This window comes from Osmerus eperlanus, chromosome 20 (genome assembly GCF_963692335.1).
Source record: "Osmerus eperlanus chromosome 20, fOsmEpe2.1, whole genome shotgun sequence".
In the NCBI taxonomy this organism is placed as follows: domain Eukaryota; kingdom Metazoa; phylum Chordata; class Actinopteri; order Osmeriformes; family Osmeridae; genus Osmerus; species Osmerus eperlanus.
Genome location: NC_085037.1, coordinates 1,887,102 through 1,902,949, shown reverse-complemented (window position 1 = coordinate 1,902,949; position 15,848 = coordinate 1,887,102). Strand labels below are relative to the sequence as shown.

Here is a 15,848-nt window from a genome sequence, read left to right as displayed (position 1 = left end):
GTTCTATGAGCAAGCACGTCCTCTCTTTGGGGTGCAAGCTGTAGATGAAGTCCTTTGCACCTCTTTGGGGAGTTCAGGGGCTCACGGGGCTCGTTGCGCCCGCGGGTCCCCATCTGGCAGCTGTGAACATGGGGGGCACGGTCGGAACCTTTCTGACTGTGACCAGCCGGATCCAGCGCTGATCGGGACAGGAGACGGCGGGGTCGTAAAGACCTATGTATGGCAAAGCTTAATCATGATAGCAACGCTGGTGTTCCACGTACAAATATCTGAAAGAAATAAGCCCAAATGAGTTGGCTGAGAACTGATCAAATCGAATGGTGTAATGTTGTTGGCGCGCAGCTGCCGATATATTTTTATGGGGACGCAGCTTTTTCAAAACAACAAACTCAGTCAGTAGTAAGGTACAGCTAGTCTACCCGTAGCAGCTAACAGTAACAATAAAGATTGTTGGATAACACTTTAGACTTGGTGGTGGAATCGGCAACTTCAAAAATCGCGATTAGCGAACTAGCTAACACTGGCTCGCCCAGTTAGCATAATGCTCTGCAGTCTAAACCATAATAACCTTTTTCCGTTTCAGTTCCTGCTCCTCTTCTTTTCAGAGTAGAGAAGAAGGTGGCCGTAAAAGAACATTACATAAAGCGCGGTGGACGTGAACAAGCGAGCTAGCTAGTCAAGCTAACTTGTGGAGAATGAGCTGCTAGGCTTGGTTTATGGTTGCATTATGACTGGTCTATTGGCACCATACCGAGACTGTGACTTCAGTGAAACACCGCCCTCTCCACTCCCACAACGGGGGTAGTTGCCTGGCTTATAGTTAGCATAGCAGGCTGTCCATCTTGCAAACTTCGCAGGTACCCTGGTTTTGGTCTGCAAGAGTCCTTTTCATTTTTAGGTAGTCTGCCTCGTTCTGCTGAGCAAGCTATCTGTAGTAACTCATGCAATGTATTGTCACCGTTATCCGATGCTTGCCAAATCCTATTAATGTCTAGTTTGACCTTTAACCTTTTTATTGTTGGCTTTCGGCAAGCAAACCGTGACCTCAAAGCCACCCTTTCCTTCATTAGGGGTCTTGGTTGTCACCCTGCTTCGCAGCTGTTGTCGACAGCATTTTATGGAAACACCGCCCCTAAATGTTGTAGGGCTAAACTATACAGATTTCACACAAATACAAAGTAGTCTCTTTCCCATTCATTGACAAACACATATGTTCCTTCTCAGCACACACAAATGATTCTACAATAGGTTATCAAAATCAAAAGTTAATGGATCCTTACTAGCGAAAAGATGCAGTAATGCTGCCATCTAGAGTTAGAAAAAGACGCCAGTAGAAAGAAACCGTTCTGATAAGCGTATCGGCTGCAAAGCCACTATTTTATATGAGGTTTGAGCACGTTTCATCTTTGTATGTGTAACTAATGTAGACATCGACAAAAACATGAAATAATTTGCAGTCTACAACCGCTGAGAACAAAAAGTATATTCACTATTGTCTCACTTGTGAACCAAACCATTATTAAAGGTGATTTTTATTTACATCAATTTTTTTTAAACAAAAAGGCAAAAATGAACAACTTTACCTTTTCCCCCAAAATGCTAACAACTAATCCAATCATCAAAGTCCTTCTTCTTGAAACAAACAGCTGTTGAACAGAATGTGATGTCTGTCCTGGTCAGAACAGGGTGATACCTCACAGCCGCTTCTACTTTCATCAGTCTTAATTATTACCACTGTAACGAATAATTAAACCTTTAAATAAAATCTTTAAGACAGTCTCGCTCTGGAAGGTGTTGTCATTTCTAGATAACATCATACTCACTTGTGCTTGTTAAGAAGCGTGTTGATCATGAATGTAAAATGAAAAAAACTTTTAAAAAATCACTGCCAAATGGAATTTGCAAAAATGATGATAGGTGAACACCTTTGCAAATGATCTTGGCAGAAACCTTCTTTGTAGCCGAGCAGCTTGGTTCAAAAAAGCAGCGATCAGCCATGAACAGATATGGTGACTGAGCGGAGCGTGGAGCAATGAAGGCTCTCATCTCCAAATACTCGTTACAATACAACCCTTCTCCTTTTTCTCTCAAGGGAAGGTGCATGTGTGTGTTAATTACATGTACAATAACGTACACAATTGAAGCAAGGTCACACAAGAGACCAGTAGTAGATAAAGAGGTAGCCTATATCTGAGAATACAGTAGCACATCACCTGCAGACCTCACTCTCTGGAACTGCCCTCCACTTCCTGTCTCCTTTCTCTGCTTCCTGTCCATCTCCCTCTCTCTCTCTCTCTCTCTCGCTCAGCCAAACAGCAAGCACACGACCAACGCCATCCCTACGAAACAAGAGGAATGTGTGTCTCTCACTGAGCTGCACCTCTTGGATCCCACCCCTACCCCTGTCTAGGCACACTAGTACAGTAATTAAATCTGGACCAAGCCCTTGGATGGGCAAGCCCAGACATATCCCCTCCCGAAAAAAAAAAGATATTCTAGATGGAGAGAAAATAATCAATTTCCCTGATGTTGTAAAAATTTAGATGTTTTCTTCTCTTTTTTTTGTTGTTTGTTTAGTTTTAACTTAAATATATATATATTTCTCTCTCTATACATGAACGTGTCTGTGTTTAGTCCCCATTCGAGTCTGTGTCGTCGTTAACATAGTCCTCCTCTACGGGCGAGCCCCCGTTCTGCGCCGCCCACTCGTCCTCGTCGTACTCTATGCTGTCATTATCCTCCAGCAGCTCGTTCTCAGGCTCCGCCCCACCTGCCGCCGCCGCCTCCTCCGCCATCCGGCGCTCCGCAAAGTCCCCGCCGTCCTCCTCGCCACCGGGGGCGGCGTAGCCGTTGTTGTTGGAGAAGGGCGGCCGGTCGCGGCCGTCCTCCTCGATGTACACCTTCTGGTGGCACATGGGGCACGTGTCCTGGATGTAGAGCCACTTGCGGAGGCACAGGGCGTGGAAGTAGTGGTGGCAGGGCGTGATGCGTGCCGACGTGGCAAACTCCTGGTAGCAGATGGCGCACACGTCCTCAATGTCCCTCAGCTCCTCCCCCTTCATCTCCGGGAGGGAGTTGATCTTCTTCACGGCCGTGCGGCGGTTGATGAAGGTCTTCCAGCCGTTCTTGGCCTGCAGGTAGATGTTGAAGTAGGCGTGGAGGCACATCATGCACGCCCGGATCTTGCTGCCCGACTCGAACGCCATGGTGTACGCCCCGTTGCCGAACATGATCATGCCGAACACAAACTCGATGACGTTGCCGGACGAGCGCACGTAGTAGACGTAGTCGTCCAGCTTCTCCCACAGGACGTTGTGGTAGCCGTCCACCATGAAGAGGGCGTACACCGTCAGGGACACCAGCACCTTCAAGCACAGCTCCACGCAGAAGGCCGTGACGGCGAACAGCCAGGTGTTGAGCTCGTAGTGGTGCCACAGCGCGTAGCTCAGCATCACCGGGAGAGCAAACAGGCTCAGCGACACCAGGAGCACGGGGAAATGGCGGCGGAAGGACGAGACGTGGGAGGCGCTCAGCGACATCAGGACCGGGTCGGTCATGCCGTGGATGAAGTGCAGGATGGCGGTGAGCAGGAGGCACATGTTCCGGCTGAGGCGGATGAGCCGGTCCTCCGGGTCCAGTCCGCTCAGGCCCGTCTGCAGGGCCAGGATGAAGAACAGGACGGGCGCCACGAAGCCCAGACGCTTGTCCTCCTCCTCGGTGGAGCCGATGAACGCCAGGATGCTCAGCCCCAGGTAGTGGGCGAGGGACGAGATCACGGCGCTCATCCCCAGCACGGTCAGCGTGGAGTCGCAGCCGCTGATGATCAGGTTGCTGAACAGGTCCCAGAACACGTCCCGCGTCAGGTAGCCGTGGTGATCGCCGGCGGCGGCGCCGACGTCGGCGCCCACCCCGGCGCTCTCGTGGCGCACGGCCCTGACCACGTACACCAGGATGATGGCCTGCGCGGTGATGCGAGTCAGCCAGAACACCCTCAACACATCCGGGAAGCGAATCCTCTTCCAGGTGTCCTCCACCAGGAGCTGCAGCCCGTAGATGCGGTACATGTGCCGGACGAGCAGGTAAACGTAGCGGCACGAGTAGTAGAACCACTTGAGCTTCAGCGCCAGACACACCGCCGTGTGGAGGGCCAGGGCCAGGCCCGAGGCCACGGCCACCAGCTGCCTCACGTCCACGGGCAGCTCGATGATCAGCCCCCACAGGGGGATCATGATGTCCAGCACCACCAGGGCGGCGCACACAGACTGGATGTTGAGCAGGAAGACGTAGCCCATGCCAAAAACCAGCTGCAGCACTGCCATGCCCAGCCAAAGGGTGGGGCCGTTCCTGGGCAGCAGCCGGAAGCCCAGAGCCGCTTTGTAGTAGGCGCTGTAGAAGTCTATGTGGGAGGTGGCGTAGTAGTTGATCAGGACGGCCACCATTCCCAGGAGCACGGCGAAGAAGAGGGTGTAGAACTTGAACAGGGCCTTCTGGGAAAGGACCAGCACCACACTGGACACTAGGATACCTAAGGGAGACAGGATGAACAAGATTATATCTGACCTCCTGAGCAAAAACACACACAACAATAGAGGGGCATGATGTCTATGTTCAAACGTCCAACATTTCTGAGCATTGGAAAACACAAGCAGAAAAACTGAATAGTATAACGCCATGAAAGTTTGACGTTTATCTATAGAGTAACCTTGTAAAGATAGATAGTTCATTTATCTCTTCCTTACAAACAGTTCGCTGAACTGTGGAGCTGTAGTGTAAACATAAATGAGGTCGGAGTGCAAATACCCAACTGAGGGCCTCTGAGTTTCTGACAGCTGTGAGTGATGGCCGCACTGCAGTCATGTCCTGTATTTAGCTAACTAGATATCTAAAACTACGTCAACAGTCCACTAATGGCCTGAGATTAGCGCACTGCCTACTGTACCTGTCGATTAACTGGCTAGCTCAGCTAGCTGTTGCTATCTAGCTAGCATACTTTCAGGAATAAGTCACTATATTGTGGCAATATGTGCTAAAAACATGTGTCTGTATAACATGTCAGTTCATGGTTTACTTGCTGTGTCAGATGAAAAAGCACTTTAATGTTGTTTCCGCCAGTAGCTAAAAGTGCAAGAGGCCATTGACAGGTGAGCGTCTCACTGCGCATGATAGCTAGCTAGCTGTCATTTTTGCTGAGCGCGGATGACAGTGGTTGGCAGTGAAAAGCATTGTAGCTTTCTAAACCGAGTTGTAAAACACGCATTCGTCTTACCCATGACTCTGATGAAAATCTTGCCTGCTGTCCCGGCCCATCCTGACCCGGGATCATAGTAAGAGTTAAAAATGGCGTCGATAATAAAGATGCAAGGGACGCGAAGTGCCACATCCAGCACCGCCAAGGCCTGTTGGCTGATCCGGATCTGAGCGGACGCCATGGACTTTGTGGGATGAAGGTCCTGGAGGACTCAAGTCACCCCGTTTGAAAATTAAAAACTCCAGCCACTGCCTGTTGTTGTTTCAACCTCCCAGACGTTATTTATCGGGGTCCATACTGTCAGCCATCTTCGCCGTCCTCCTGTTGCTATGCGAAGAACGCGGAAGTTGCTTCTGTTTTTCGTCCCCGTGAGTGACGTTTCAAACGTCAAAAGGTGTGGCTCTCAGTACAAAAAATAAATGATTAGAAATTGGTCGGTGCCAAATCGTGTTTTTCATCTTTATTTCATTTTTCTTTATTTCACATACTAATGATATTATATTATGAAGACATGGTCAGGTCGCCAATCTCCTAAAACCACCACCATTATCATGGATACATTATTCAGTTACAGTAGTAATTTAGAAAAACAGATTTAGGGTTACTAAAGGTATAGACCTACATTGGGCATTTATTTTCAAAAAATATTATTAAAACTAAACTTGTGTTCAAACTCTAATATAAGGAAGAGCACAAGCCACACATCTCAGTTAAATCCACAACATTCCAGAAGGGCAGAGAACATCATCTTCATGCAAAGTTAGCCTCAACCATGACTAGGCATTTTTGAAGACGTCTGAAGACTGTCTTCAGTGACTGACAGCAGCAGGTGTTGATGGCCTTCCCTGCCTGAGGTGAAACCAGACACCCCTCCTCAGAGAAGTTCTGAGGAACAGTCCTGAGCAAGGACATCGTCCGTCAGCTCCCTGTGAAGAACACTTTCACCGTGTTGTTGTAGATGGTGTCGGCCATCTCTGCCGGGTCCTCGTTTCTGGACGCTGCCATGACTTCTAGCACTTGTCTGAAACGTGAAGAGACAGCAATGAAGTATCGTTATACACACATAGTATCTCTAATAGGAACTGGAAAGGGGTTTTAGCCATGGTACATCATCCATATTCTATGGTCATCAGTCGATCCCATTAGTACAAACGCAGCACATGACCTTTTTTTTCTGCGCTGAAACAGTGAAGCACAATTACAAGTCTATCACAACAGAAAGAGGGGCAATGGAAGCCCCAGGGAAGGAACTGGAACAAAAGCATCTAGCAAACATGCTGAAAGAGTTCCAGCATGAGTTCTACATCAAATTCAACAATGATTGAATGAATTATTGATTAATGACTGAATGAATTCACTTTAAGAATCCAGGGCCATAGCTGGGTAAACCTTAAGCTGGAAAACCCTGCTCCTGGAGATCTACCCTCCTGTAGCCTTCGCCTCCAAATCCAGACTCCAAAAACATGATTTAGCTCGTCAACCACATGATTATTAGAATCAGGTGTGTTGGATTAGGGTTGGAATGAGGGTAGATTTCTTTATCTTCCTCTCTTTCACCCTCCTTTCCTCTCCTTTCCTTCCTCCTCTCGTCCCTCCATCCACCCCTTCCAATTTCCCTCCTTTCCTAGACTTTCTCCCTTTCCTCCCTCTATCCATCCATCCCTCCTTCCCTTGCTCCATCCATCCTTCTATCCCTCCACCCGTCTCTCCCTCCCCCCTCCAGGTACACATACATGATGTGGCAGGGCTCGTTCCTGTCCTTCAGACAGTGTCCCTCCTCCCATTTCTTCTTGGTGGGAAACGTAGTCCTGATGTGTTTGGAGCCTGCGTGAGTGTTCTTCACCCCGCACCACGGCGCATCTAGGAGAACACACAACCATCAGTGCTCCAACATCTCTCTTTGGAAAACACACAAACATCAGTACCGCAACCTGTCCTTCTCCTTGCCTTGGCCTACATGAGCTGGAAGAATCTTCATCAAAAGTTACAGAGTCAGAGGATCTGTGCACTTGTGAGGAACTAATGTACAGATTATTTAACGACATGAAACTGAATGCATTGTTGTAAAAACATGGAGGCTTATAGGACAGAGAGCATAGGAGAGACGGAGGGAGGAGTTTAACACACCAGTCTCTATCATCAGTCTCTCAGTGGGGATGGACTTCATGGCCTCGATATTCGCCTCCGTTTTCAGGGAACTGAAAGAAAACGAGAGCCATTTAAGAGGAATTGGGAACCAGGCACCTTAGATGTCACATCCATCTTCCTGAGAAATGTCGCTTTTGAACCCTGGACTGTGACGGTTCGCTCGTCTCTTACCAGCCATTGATCCCGATGTACAGATCCAGATCTACAAGAGCAGCTGCATCTTCTGCACTGCCATCGAAGGAGTGGACCTGCAGCAGGGATGGAAGGTGGTCAAGGAACGGGCCCTGATGGTTGTGAACGTTGGAACCAGCAGGGTATCTACGTGTACACCCCAAGCTAGTCCAGGGGAGAGTATAGCACAGTGGTAGAGCATTTGACTGCGCATCAAGAAATCACAGGTTCAAATCCCCTGCACGTTGCATTGGTTAAATGCATCCACTAAGTGAATACATTTGAGATATAAAGATGATGTTGAGAAGATGATGACGTTTAAGATCGTCAGCGGAGGCCTTTGCGACTCGTGGGGGATTTACAGTTAAGATGGATTTGATTTAAGGTGTGTGGTTCCACAGGGAAACATGCGACGCCTTAACCAGAAGTGTTCTAGGTCTTCCAGCCGTTCTTGGCCTGCAGGTAGATGTTGAAGTAGGCGTGGAGGCACATCATGCACGCCCGGATCTTGCTGCCCGACTCGAACGCCATGGTGTACGCCCCGTTGCCGAACATGATCATGCCGAACACAAACTCGATGACGTTGCCGGACGAGCGCACGTAGTAGACGTAGTCGTCCAGCTTCTCCCACAGGACGTTGTGGTAGCCGTCCACCATGAAGAGGGCGTACACCGTCAGGGACACCAGCACCTTCAAGCACAGCTCCACGCAGAAGGCCGTGACGGCGAACAGCCAGGTGTTGAGCTCGTAGTGGTGCCACAGCGCGTAGCTCAGCATCACCGGGAGAGCAAACAGGCTCAGCGACACCAGGAGCACGGGGAAATGGCGGCGGAAGGAAGAGACGTGGGAGGCGCTCAGCGACATCAGGACCGGGTCGGTCATGCCGTGGATGAAGTGCAGGATGGCGGTGAGCAGGAGGCACATGTTCCGGCTGAGGCGGATGAGCCGGTCCTCCGGGTCCAGTCCGCTCAGGCCCGTCTGCAGGGCCAGGATGAAGAACAGGACGGGCGCCACGAAGCCCAGACGCTTGTCCTCCTCCTCGGTGGAGCCGATGAACGCCAGGATGCTCAGCCCCAGGTAGTGGGCGAGGGACGAGATCACGGCGCTCATCCCCAGCACGGTCAGCGTGGAGTCGCAGCCGCTGATGATCAGGTTGCTGAACAGGTCCCAGAACACGTCCCGCGTCAGGTAGCCGTGGTGATCGCCGGCGCCGGCGCCGACGTCGGCGCCCACCCCGGCGCTCTCGTGGCGCACGGCCCTGACCACGTACACCAGGATGATGGCCTGCGCGGTGATGCGAGTCAGCCAGAACACCCTCAACACATCCGGGAAGCGAATCCTCTTCCAGGTGTCCTCCACCAGGAGCTGCAGCCCGTAGATGCGGTACATGTGCCGGACGAGCAGGTAAACGTAGCGGCACGAGTAGTAGAACCACTTGAGCTTCAGCGCCAGACACACCGCCGTGTGGAGGGCCAGGGCCAGGCCCGAGGCCACGGCCACCAGCTGCCTCACGTCCACGGGCAGCTCGATGATCAGCCCCCACAGGGGGATCATGATGTCCAGCACCACCAGGGCGGCGCACACAGACTGGATGTTGAGCAGGAAGACGTAGCCCATGCCAAAAACCAGCTGCAGCACTGCCATGCCCAGCCAAAGGGTGGGGCCGTTCCTGGGCAGCAGCCGGAAGCCCAGAGCCGCTTTGTAGTAGGCGCTGTAGAAGTCTATGTGGGAGGTGGCGTAGTAGTTGATCAGGACGGCCACCATTCCCAGGAGCACGGCGAAGAAGAGGGTGTAGAACTTGAACAGGGCCTTCTGGGAAAGGACCAGCGCCACACTGGACACTAGGATACCTAAGGGAGACAGGATGAACAAGATTATATCTGACCTCCTGAGCAAAAACACACACACAACAATAGAGGGGCATGATGTCTATGTTCAAACGTCCAACATTTCTGAGCATTGGAAAACACAAGCAGAAAAACTGAATAGTATAACGCCATGAAAGTTTGACGTTTATCTATAGAGTAACCTTGTAAAGATAGATAGTTCATTTATCTCTTCCTTACAAACAGTTCGCTGAACTGTGGAGCTGTAGTGTAAACATAAATGAGGTCGGAGTGCAAATACCCAACTGAGGGCCTCTGAGTTTCTGACAGCTGTGAGTGATGGCCGCACTGCAGTCATGTCCTGTATTTAGCTAACTAGATATCTAAAACTACGTCAACAGTCCACTAATGGCCTGAGATTAGCGCACTGCCTACTGTACCTGTCGATTAACTGGCTAGCTCAGCTAGCTGTTGCTATCTAGCTAGCATACTTTTAGGAATAAGTCACTATATTGTGGCAATATGTGCTAAAAACATGTGTCTGTATAACATGTCAGTTCATGGTTTACTTGCTGTGTCAGATGAAAAAGCACTTTAATGTTGTTTCCGCCAGTAGCTAAAAGTGCAAGAGGCCATTGACAGGTGAGCGTCTCACTGCGCATGATAGCTAGCTAGCTGTCATTTTTGCTGAGCGCGGATGACAGTGGTTGGCAGTGAAAAGCATTGTAGCTTTCTAAACCGAGTTGTAAAACACGCATTCGTCTTACCCATGACTCTGATGAAAATCTTGCCTGCTGTCCCGGCCCATCCTGACCCGGGATCATAGTAAGAGTTAAAAATGGCGTCGATAATAAAGATGCAAGGGACGCGAAGTGCCACATCCAGCACCGCCAAGGCCTGTTGGCTGATCCGGATCTGAGCGGACGCCATGGACTTTGTGGGATGAAGGTCCTGGAGGACTCAGTCACCCCGTTTGAAAATTAAAAACTCCAGCCACTGCCTGTTGTTGTTTCAACCTCCCAGACGTTATTTATCGGGGTCCGTACTGTCAGCCATCTTCGCCGTCCTCCTGTTGCTATGCGAAGAACGCGGAAGTTGCTTCTGTTTTTCGTCCCCGTGAGTGACGTTTCAAACGTCAAAAGGTGTGGCTCTCAGTACAAAAAATAAATGATTAGAAATTGGTCGGTGCCAAATCGTGTTTTTCATCTTTATTTCATTTTTCTTTATTTCACATACTAATGATATTATATTATGAAGACATGGTCAGGTCGCCAATCTCCTAAAACCACCACCATTATCATGGATACATTATTCAGTTACAGTAGTAATTTAGAAAAACAGATTTAGGGTTACTAAAGGTATAGACCTACATTGGGCATTTATTTTCAAAAAATATTATTAAAACTAAACTTGTGTTCAAACTCTAATATAAGGAAGAGCACAAGCCACACATCTCAGTTAAATCCACAACATTCCAGAAGGGCAGAGAACATCATCTTCATGCAAAGTTAGCCTCAACCATGACTAGGCATTTTTGAAGATGTCTGAAGACTGTCTTCAGTGACTGACAGCAGCAGGTGTTGATGGCCTTCCCTGCCTGAGGTGAAACCAGACACCCCTCCTCAGAGAAGTTCTGAGGAACAGTCCTGAGCAAGGACATCGTCCGTCAGCTCCCTGTGAAGAACACTTTCACCGTGTTGTTGTAGATGGTGTCGGCCATCTCTGCCGGGTCCTCGTTTCTGGACGCTGCCATGACTTCTAGCACTTGTCTGAAACGTGAAGAGACAGCAATGAAGTATCGTTATACACACATAGTATCTCTAATAGGAACTGGAAAGGGGTTTTAGCCATGGTACATCATCCATATTCTATGGTCATCAGTCGATCCCATTAGTACAAACGCAGCACATGACCTTTTTTTTCTGCGCTGAAACAGTGAAGCACAATTACAAGTCTATCACAACAGAAAGAGGGGCAATGGAAGCCCCAGGGAAGGAACTGGAACAAAAGCATCTAGCAAACATGCTGAAAGAGTTCCAGCATGAGTTCTACATCAAATTCAACAATGATTGAATGAATTATTGATTAATGACTGAATGAATTCACTTTAAGAATCCAGGGCCATAGCTGGGTAAACCTTAAGCTGGAAAACCCTGCTCCTGGAGATCTACCCTCCTGTAGCCTTCGCCTCCAAATCCAGACTCCAAAAACATGATTTAGCTCGTCAACCACATGATTATTAGAATCAGGTGTGTTGGATTAGGGTTGGAATGAGGGTAGATTTCTTTATCTTCCTCTCTTTCACCCTCCTTTCCTCTCCTTTCCTTCCTCCTCTCGTCCCTCCATCCACCCCTTCCAATTTCCCTCCTTTCCTAGACTTTCTCCCTTTCCTCCCTCTATCCATCCATCCCTCCTTCCCTTGCTCCATCCATCCTTCTATCCCTCCACCCGTCTCTCCCTCCCCCCTCCAGGTACACATACATGATGTGGCAGGGCTCGTTCCTGTCCTTCAGACAGTGTCCCTCCTCCCATTTCTTCTTGGTGGGAAACGTAGTCCTGATGTGTTTGGAGCCTGCGTGAGTGTTCTTCACCCCGCACCACGGCGCATCTAGGAGAACACACAACCATCAGTGCTCCAACATCTCTCTTTGGAAAACACACAAACATCAGTACCGCAACCTGTCCTTCTCCTTGCCTTGGCCTACATGAGCTGGAAGAATCTTCATCAAAAGTTACAGAGTCAGAGGATCTGTGCACTTGTGAGGAACTAATGTACAGATTATTTAACGACATGAAACTGAATGCATTGTTGTAAAAACATGGAGGCTTATAGGACAGAGAGCATAGGAGAGACGGAGGGAGGAGTTTAACACACCAGTCTCTATCATCAGTCTCTCAGTGGGGATGGACTTCATGGCCTCGATATTCGCCTCCGTTTTCAGGGAACTGAAAGAAAACGAGAGCCATTTAAGAGGAATTGGGAACCAGGCACCTTAGATGTCACATCCATCTTCCTGAGAAATGTCGCTTTTGAACCCTGGACTGTGACGGTTCGCTCGTCTCTTACCAGCCATTGATCCCGATGTACAGATCCAGATCTACAAGAGCAGCTGCATCTTCTGCACTGCCATCGAAGGAGTGGACCTGCAGCAGGGATGGAAGGTGGTCAAGGAACGGGCCCTGATGGTTGTGAACGTTGGAACCAGCAGGGTATCTACGTGTACACCCCAAGCTAGTCCAGGGGAGAGTATAGCACAGTGGTAGAGCATTTGACTGCGCATCAAGAAATCACAGGTTCAAATCCCCTGCACGTTGCATTGGTTAAATGCATCCACTAAGTGAATACATTTGAGATATAAAGATGATGTTGAGAAGATGATGACGTTTAAGATCGTCAGCGGAGGCCTTTGCGACTCGTGGGGGATTTACAGTTAAGATGGATTTGATTTAAGGTGTGTGGTTCCACAGGGAAACATGCGACGCCTTAACCAGAAGTGTTCTTACCACGCCTCCTACACATCGGTCCCTGTTCCTCTTCATGATGTCTGCGGAAGTCAAGACAAATTCACCATTCTAATTATGTAAGCAATAAGGTAATGTAATCATGTATGTAATAAGGTAATAAATATCTGAACGTATGCAAGTCATAAGATAATTTAATCATGTAATACATTTGTTATAAGGTAGTATATGTCAAATGTTAAGTAATAATTGAAAGAATACCTGTAGTTAGTTTGTAAATATTTCTACTAAGCTTGTCATAAGAGGATAGTTTGAGTAGGTTGTTTTGTTTACAGGTGCACAAACCTAGGAACTGCTGGTGGGAGTTCCTACAGTGGAGGAACATGGGCAGTTTGGTCTCTTCAGCCAGGTCAAACTGCTTCTCAAAATACCTGGTGGGACGGCAGAGGTCACGACAGGGCCTGACTCACATGTCCCACAGTCTCCAGTACGACAGGGCCTGACTCACATGTCCCACAGTCTCCAGTACGACAGGGCCTGACTCACATGTCCCACAGTCTCCAGTACGACAGGGCCTGACTCACATGTCCCACAGTCTCCAGTACGACAGGGCCTGACTCACATGTCCCACAGTCTCCAGTACGACAGGGCCTGACTCACATGTCCCACAGTCCCCAGTACGACAGGGCCTGACTCGCATGTCCCACAGTCTCCAGTACGACAGGGCCTGACTCACATGTCCCACAGTCTCCAGTACGACAGGGCCTGATTCACATGTCCCACAGTCTCCAGTACGACAGGGCCTGACTCACATGTCCCACAGTCCCCAGTACGACAGGGCCTGACTCACATGTCCCACAGTCCCCAGTACGACAGGGCCTGACTCACATGTCCCACAGTCTCCAGTACGACAGGGCCTGACTCGCATGTCCCACAGTCCCCAGTACGACAGGGCCTGACTCGCATGTCCCACAGTCCCCAGTACGACAGGGCCTGACTCACATGTCCCACAGTCTCCAGTACGACAGGGCCTGACTCACATGTCCCACAGTCTCCAGTACGACAGGGCCTGACTCACATGTCCCACAGTCTCCAGTACGACAGGGCCTGACTCGCATGTCCCACAGTCCCCAGTACGACAGGGCCTGACTCGCATGTCCCACAGTCCCCAGTACGACAGGGCCTGACTCGCATGTCCCACAGTCCCCAGTACGACAGGGCCTGACTCACATGTCCCACAGTCCCCAGTACGAGAGGACGGCCTGACTCACTTCATCTGAGTTTCCTTCGGACAGAATTCCAGTCGGTCGAAATCTGAGATGGTCAAAAAGAGAAAGAGAGATGAAGCATTGTGCTTAATATCTTTCTAATGTATACGCAGACACTGTTCCGACTTGGTTGAGCTATTATTTTTGTTGCACATCCTAGTAGTTCAGATGTGGTTATTTGACTCTGCCTAGTAAATACAGACTAGTCCTTGATTCTGACCACCAAAATACTGTGAGAACTATGCACATTCCTATATGATCATGCTGTACTTTCTATATGTCCTGTTGTGTGAATAAAGGTGTATGCTAAAGGAATAACGGGTTGAATGTAATGTTGTAAACTGCTGACACACGCCCTCGCACCATGCTAGGTGAGACAAAGTAGAGTGCGACAGTGTTCTGACACCTCACCTAGTCCACATTCCCCAATGGCCACCACCTTCCCTCTGTGTGTTGTGGCCAGCTCCCTCAGACCAGACAGGTACTGGTCAGGTCCGTTCTGGTCAAACTCCCCACAGCGTGTTGGATGGCACCCCACTGTGCTGTAGAACCCCTCTGTTCAGGTGTGTGTGTGTGCAAATGTATGTTGGGGGGGGTCAACACAGATTGTTTAAAGTCAGGAAATTAGAAAATGTGTATTTCTGTGACAGTGTCTAATTGATTTACTCTGACCAGAAGGCTGTGTATTCATGCATCACCTCTGGACTCTGCTAGTGTCAGGGCCTCCTTGCTGTCCTCTAGACTTCCCCCTGTGATCATGAACTGCAAAAACAGTTCAGAGTTTAAACACTGTCCCTGGTGAGGGAGGAACTGGACTTCAAGAACACTGTTTTCTTTCAGAACACAATGAAGTTTAGGTGGGATCTGTGATGTTTACATCTATGGGCATCTGTGTAACTCTTTAAATTACCTATACAGATCAATGTTATTTGATGATGTATTATCGCCAAGCACCAAAATGACATGACAAACTTACCTTTTGGATCCCAACTTTCACAGCTCTGTCGATAACCTGATCAAAGTCATCTGATGAGAGGAATACGGTCTGTTAAGAGTTGATTCCGTCAGCCTGACATCGGATCCTTGGCTAACCTAGCTAGCTATGCAATGTCCAACAGCAGCACACTGACTGAGTAGATACTCACCGTGGTGTTTCTGCTTGCCTCTGTAGAGACCCCTGAACATGGGATCTGTCAGATTGATGCCGATGTCTGAACAGGAGAACGGTTTGCATCATCATCCTTAACACCATCATTCAACTAAATTCAATTCTGTACATCCTCACCATTGACATATTATTATAGGGTAACCTTATATTCATGTTGAATGTTACTTTATTTGTAACTAAAAAAACTACTGTTGTTGAGGTATTTAAAACATGCTAGAAGGTACTGTAAGCTAGCTATGTGTCAGTTCTGTAGAAAACATCAGCTTTAGAACGGATACAGTAGTCGTGCAGATGCAGTTAGCATTGTCTGATATCGTATGCATGAACTAACGCATGTTTGTTGTGTCTTCTTACCTATAAAATTGAAGTGTGTCATGGTTTTTGCAAAGCTGCTGAAAAAGGACCCACATGCAGCTCTAACAATTCCCATAATTCTATATGACCGTTTTCATTATAATATGTGCGCAATCCTAAAACAGAGTATCCTTGTATCTGTCTCCAACCAATAACGACAATTCAAAAACCTCAAATTATATCTAGATATTTTATTGTATTGT

At 48.6% G+C, this 15,848-nt stretch overlaps 4 protein-coding genes across 7 annotated transcripts; all 4 read right to left on the bottom strand.

Moving 5' to 3' along the window:
• Window positions 1-1,514: 1,514 nt before the first annotated feature.
• LOC134006701 (E3 ubiquitin-protein ligase RNF139-like) lies at window positions 1,515-5,590 on the bottom strand. Its single transcript, XM_062445668.1, has 2 exons — window positions 5,267-5,590; window positions 1,515-4,525 (listed from the first exon to the last, which is right to left on the bottom strand). Exons 1-2 carry the CDS (start codon window positions 5,427-5,429, stop codon window positions 2,631-2,633), a joined length of 2,058 nt encoding a protein of 685 aa, XP_062301652.1. The 5' UTR covers window positions 5,430-5,590; the 3' UTR covers window positions 1,515-2,630.
• A 103-nt stretch (window positions 5,591-5,693) lies between these two features.
• On the bottom strand, window positions 5,694-7,788 carry LOC134006920 (deoxyribonuclease TATDN1-like; the record flags this gene model as incomplete). Its single annotated transcript, XM_062446035.1, has 4 exons — window positions 5,694-6,269; window positions 6,982-7,108; window positions 7,376-7,446; window positions 7,568-7,788. Coding segments are annotated over 4 exons (522 nt in total), but the record flags the coding sequence as incomplete, so codon positions are not given.
• LOC134006702 (E3 ubiquitin-protein ligase RNF139-like) lies at window positions 7,386-10,530 on the bottom strand. 2 transcript variants are annotated; one of them, XR_009927962.1, is made up of 4 exons: window positions 10,161-10,530; window positions 7,930-9,417; window positions 7,568-7,644; window positions 7,386-7,446 (listed from the first exon to the last, which is right to left on the bottom strand). XR_009927962.1 is itself a non-coding variant. In XM_062445669.1 (2 exons), the coding sequence occupies exons 1-2, from the start codon at window positions 10,321-10,323 to the stop codon at window positions 8,000-8,002; spliced, it is 1,581 nt and encodes a 526-aa protein (XP_062301653.1). In that variant the 5' UTR covers window positions 10,324-10,530; the 3' UTR covers window positions 7,764-7,999. The 2 variants fall into 2 exon arrangements, 1 of the variants encoding a protein (XP_062301653.1); XM_062445669.1 differs by lacking the exons at window positions 7,386-7,446; window positions 7,568-7,644 and having other exon boundaries at window positions 7,764-9,417.
• A 56-nt stretch (window positions 10,531-10,586) lies between these two features.
• tatdn1 (TatD DNase domain containing 1) lies at window positions 10,587-15,790 on the bottom strand. Of its 3 annotated transcripts, XM_062445670.1 has the most exons (12): window positions 15,646-15,790; window positions 15,269-15,334; window positions 15,100-15,149; window positions 14,822-14,885; window positions 14,535-14,678; window positions 14,127-14,169; window positions 13,201-13,286; window positions 12,898-12,938; window positions 12,461-12,537; window positions 12,269-12,339; window positions 11,875-12,001; window positions 10,587-11,162 (listed from the first exon to the last, which is right to left on the bottom strand). In XM_062445670.1, exons 1-12 carry the CDS (start codon window positions 15,719-15,721, stop codon window positions 11,060-11,062), a joined length of 948 nt encoding a protein of 315 aa, XP_062301654.1. In that variant the 5' UTR covers window positions 15,722-15,790; the 3' UTR covers window positions 10,587-11,059. The 3 variants fall into 3 exon arrangements, with proteins under 3 accessions (XP_062301654.1, XP_062301656.1, XP_062301657.1); XM_062445672.1 differs by lacking the exons at window positions 14,822-14,885; window positions 15,100-15,149; window positions 15,269-15,334; window positions 15,646-15,790 and having other exon boundaries at window positions 14,086-14,169; window positions 14,535-14,676; XM_062445673.1 differs by lacking the exons at window positions 14,535-14,678; window positions 14,822-14,885; window positions 15,100-15,149; window positions 15,269-15,334; window positions 15,646-15,790 and having other exon boundaries at window positions 13,201-13,316; window positions 14,077-14,169.
• Between the last annotated feature and the right edge of the window lie 58 nt (window positions 15,791-15,848).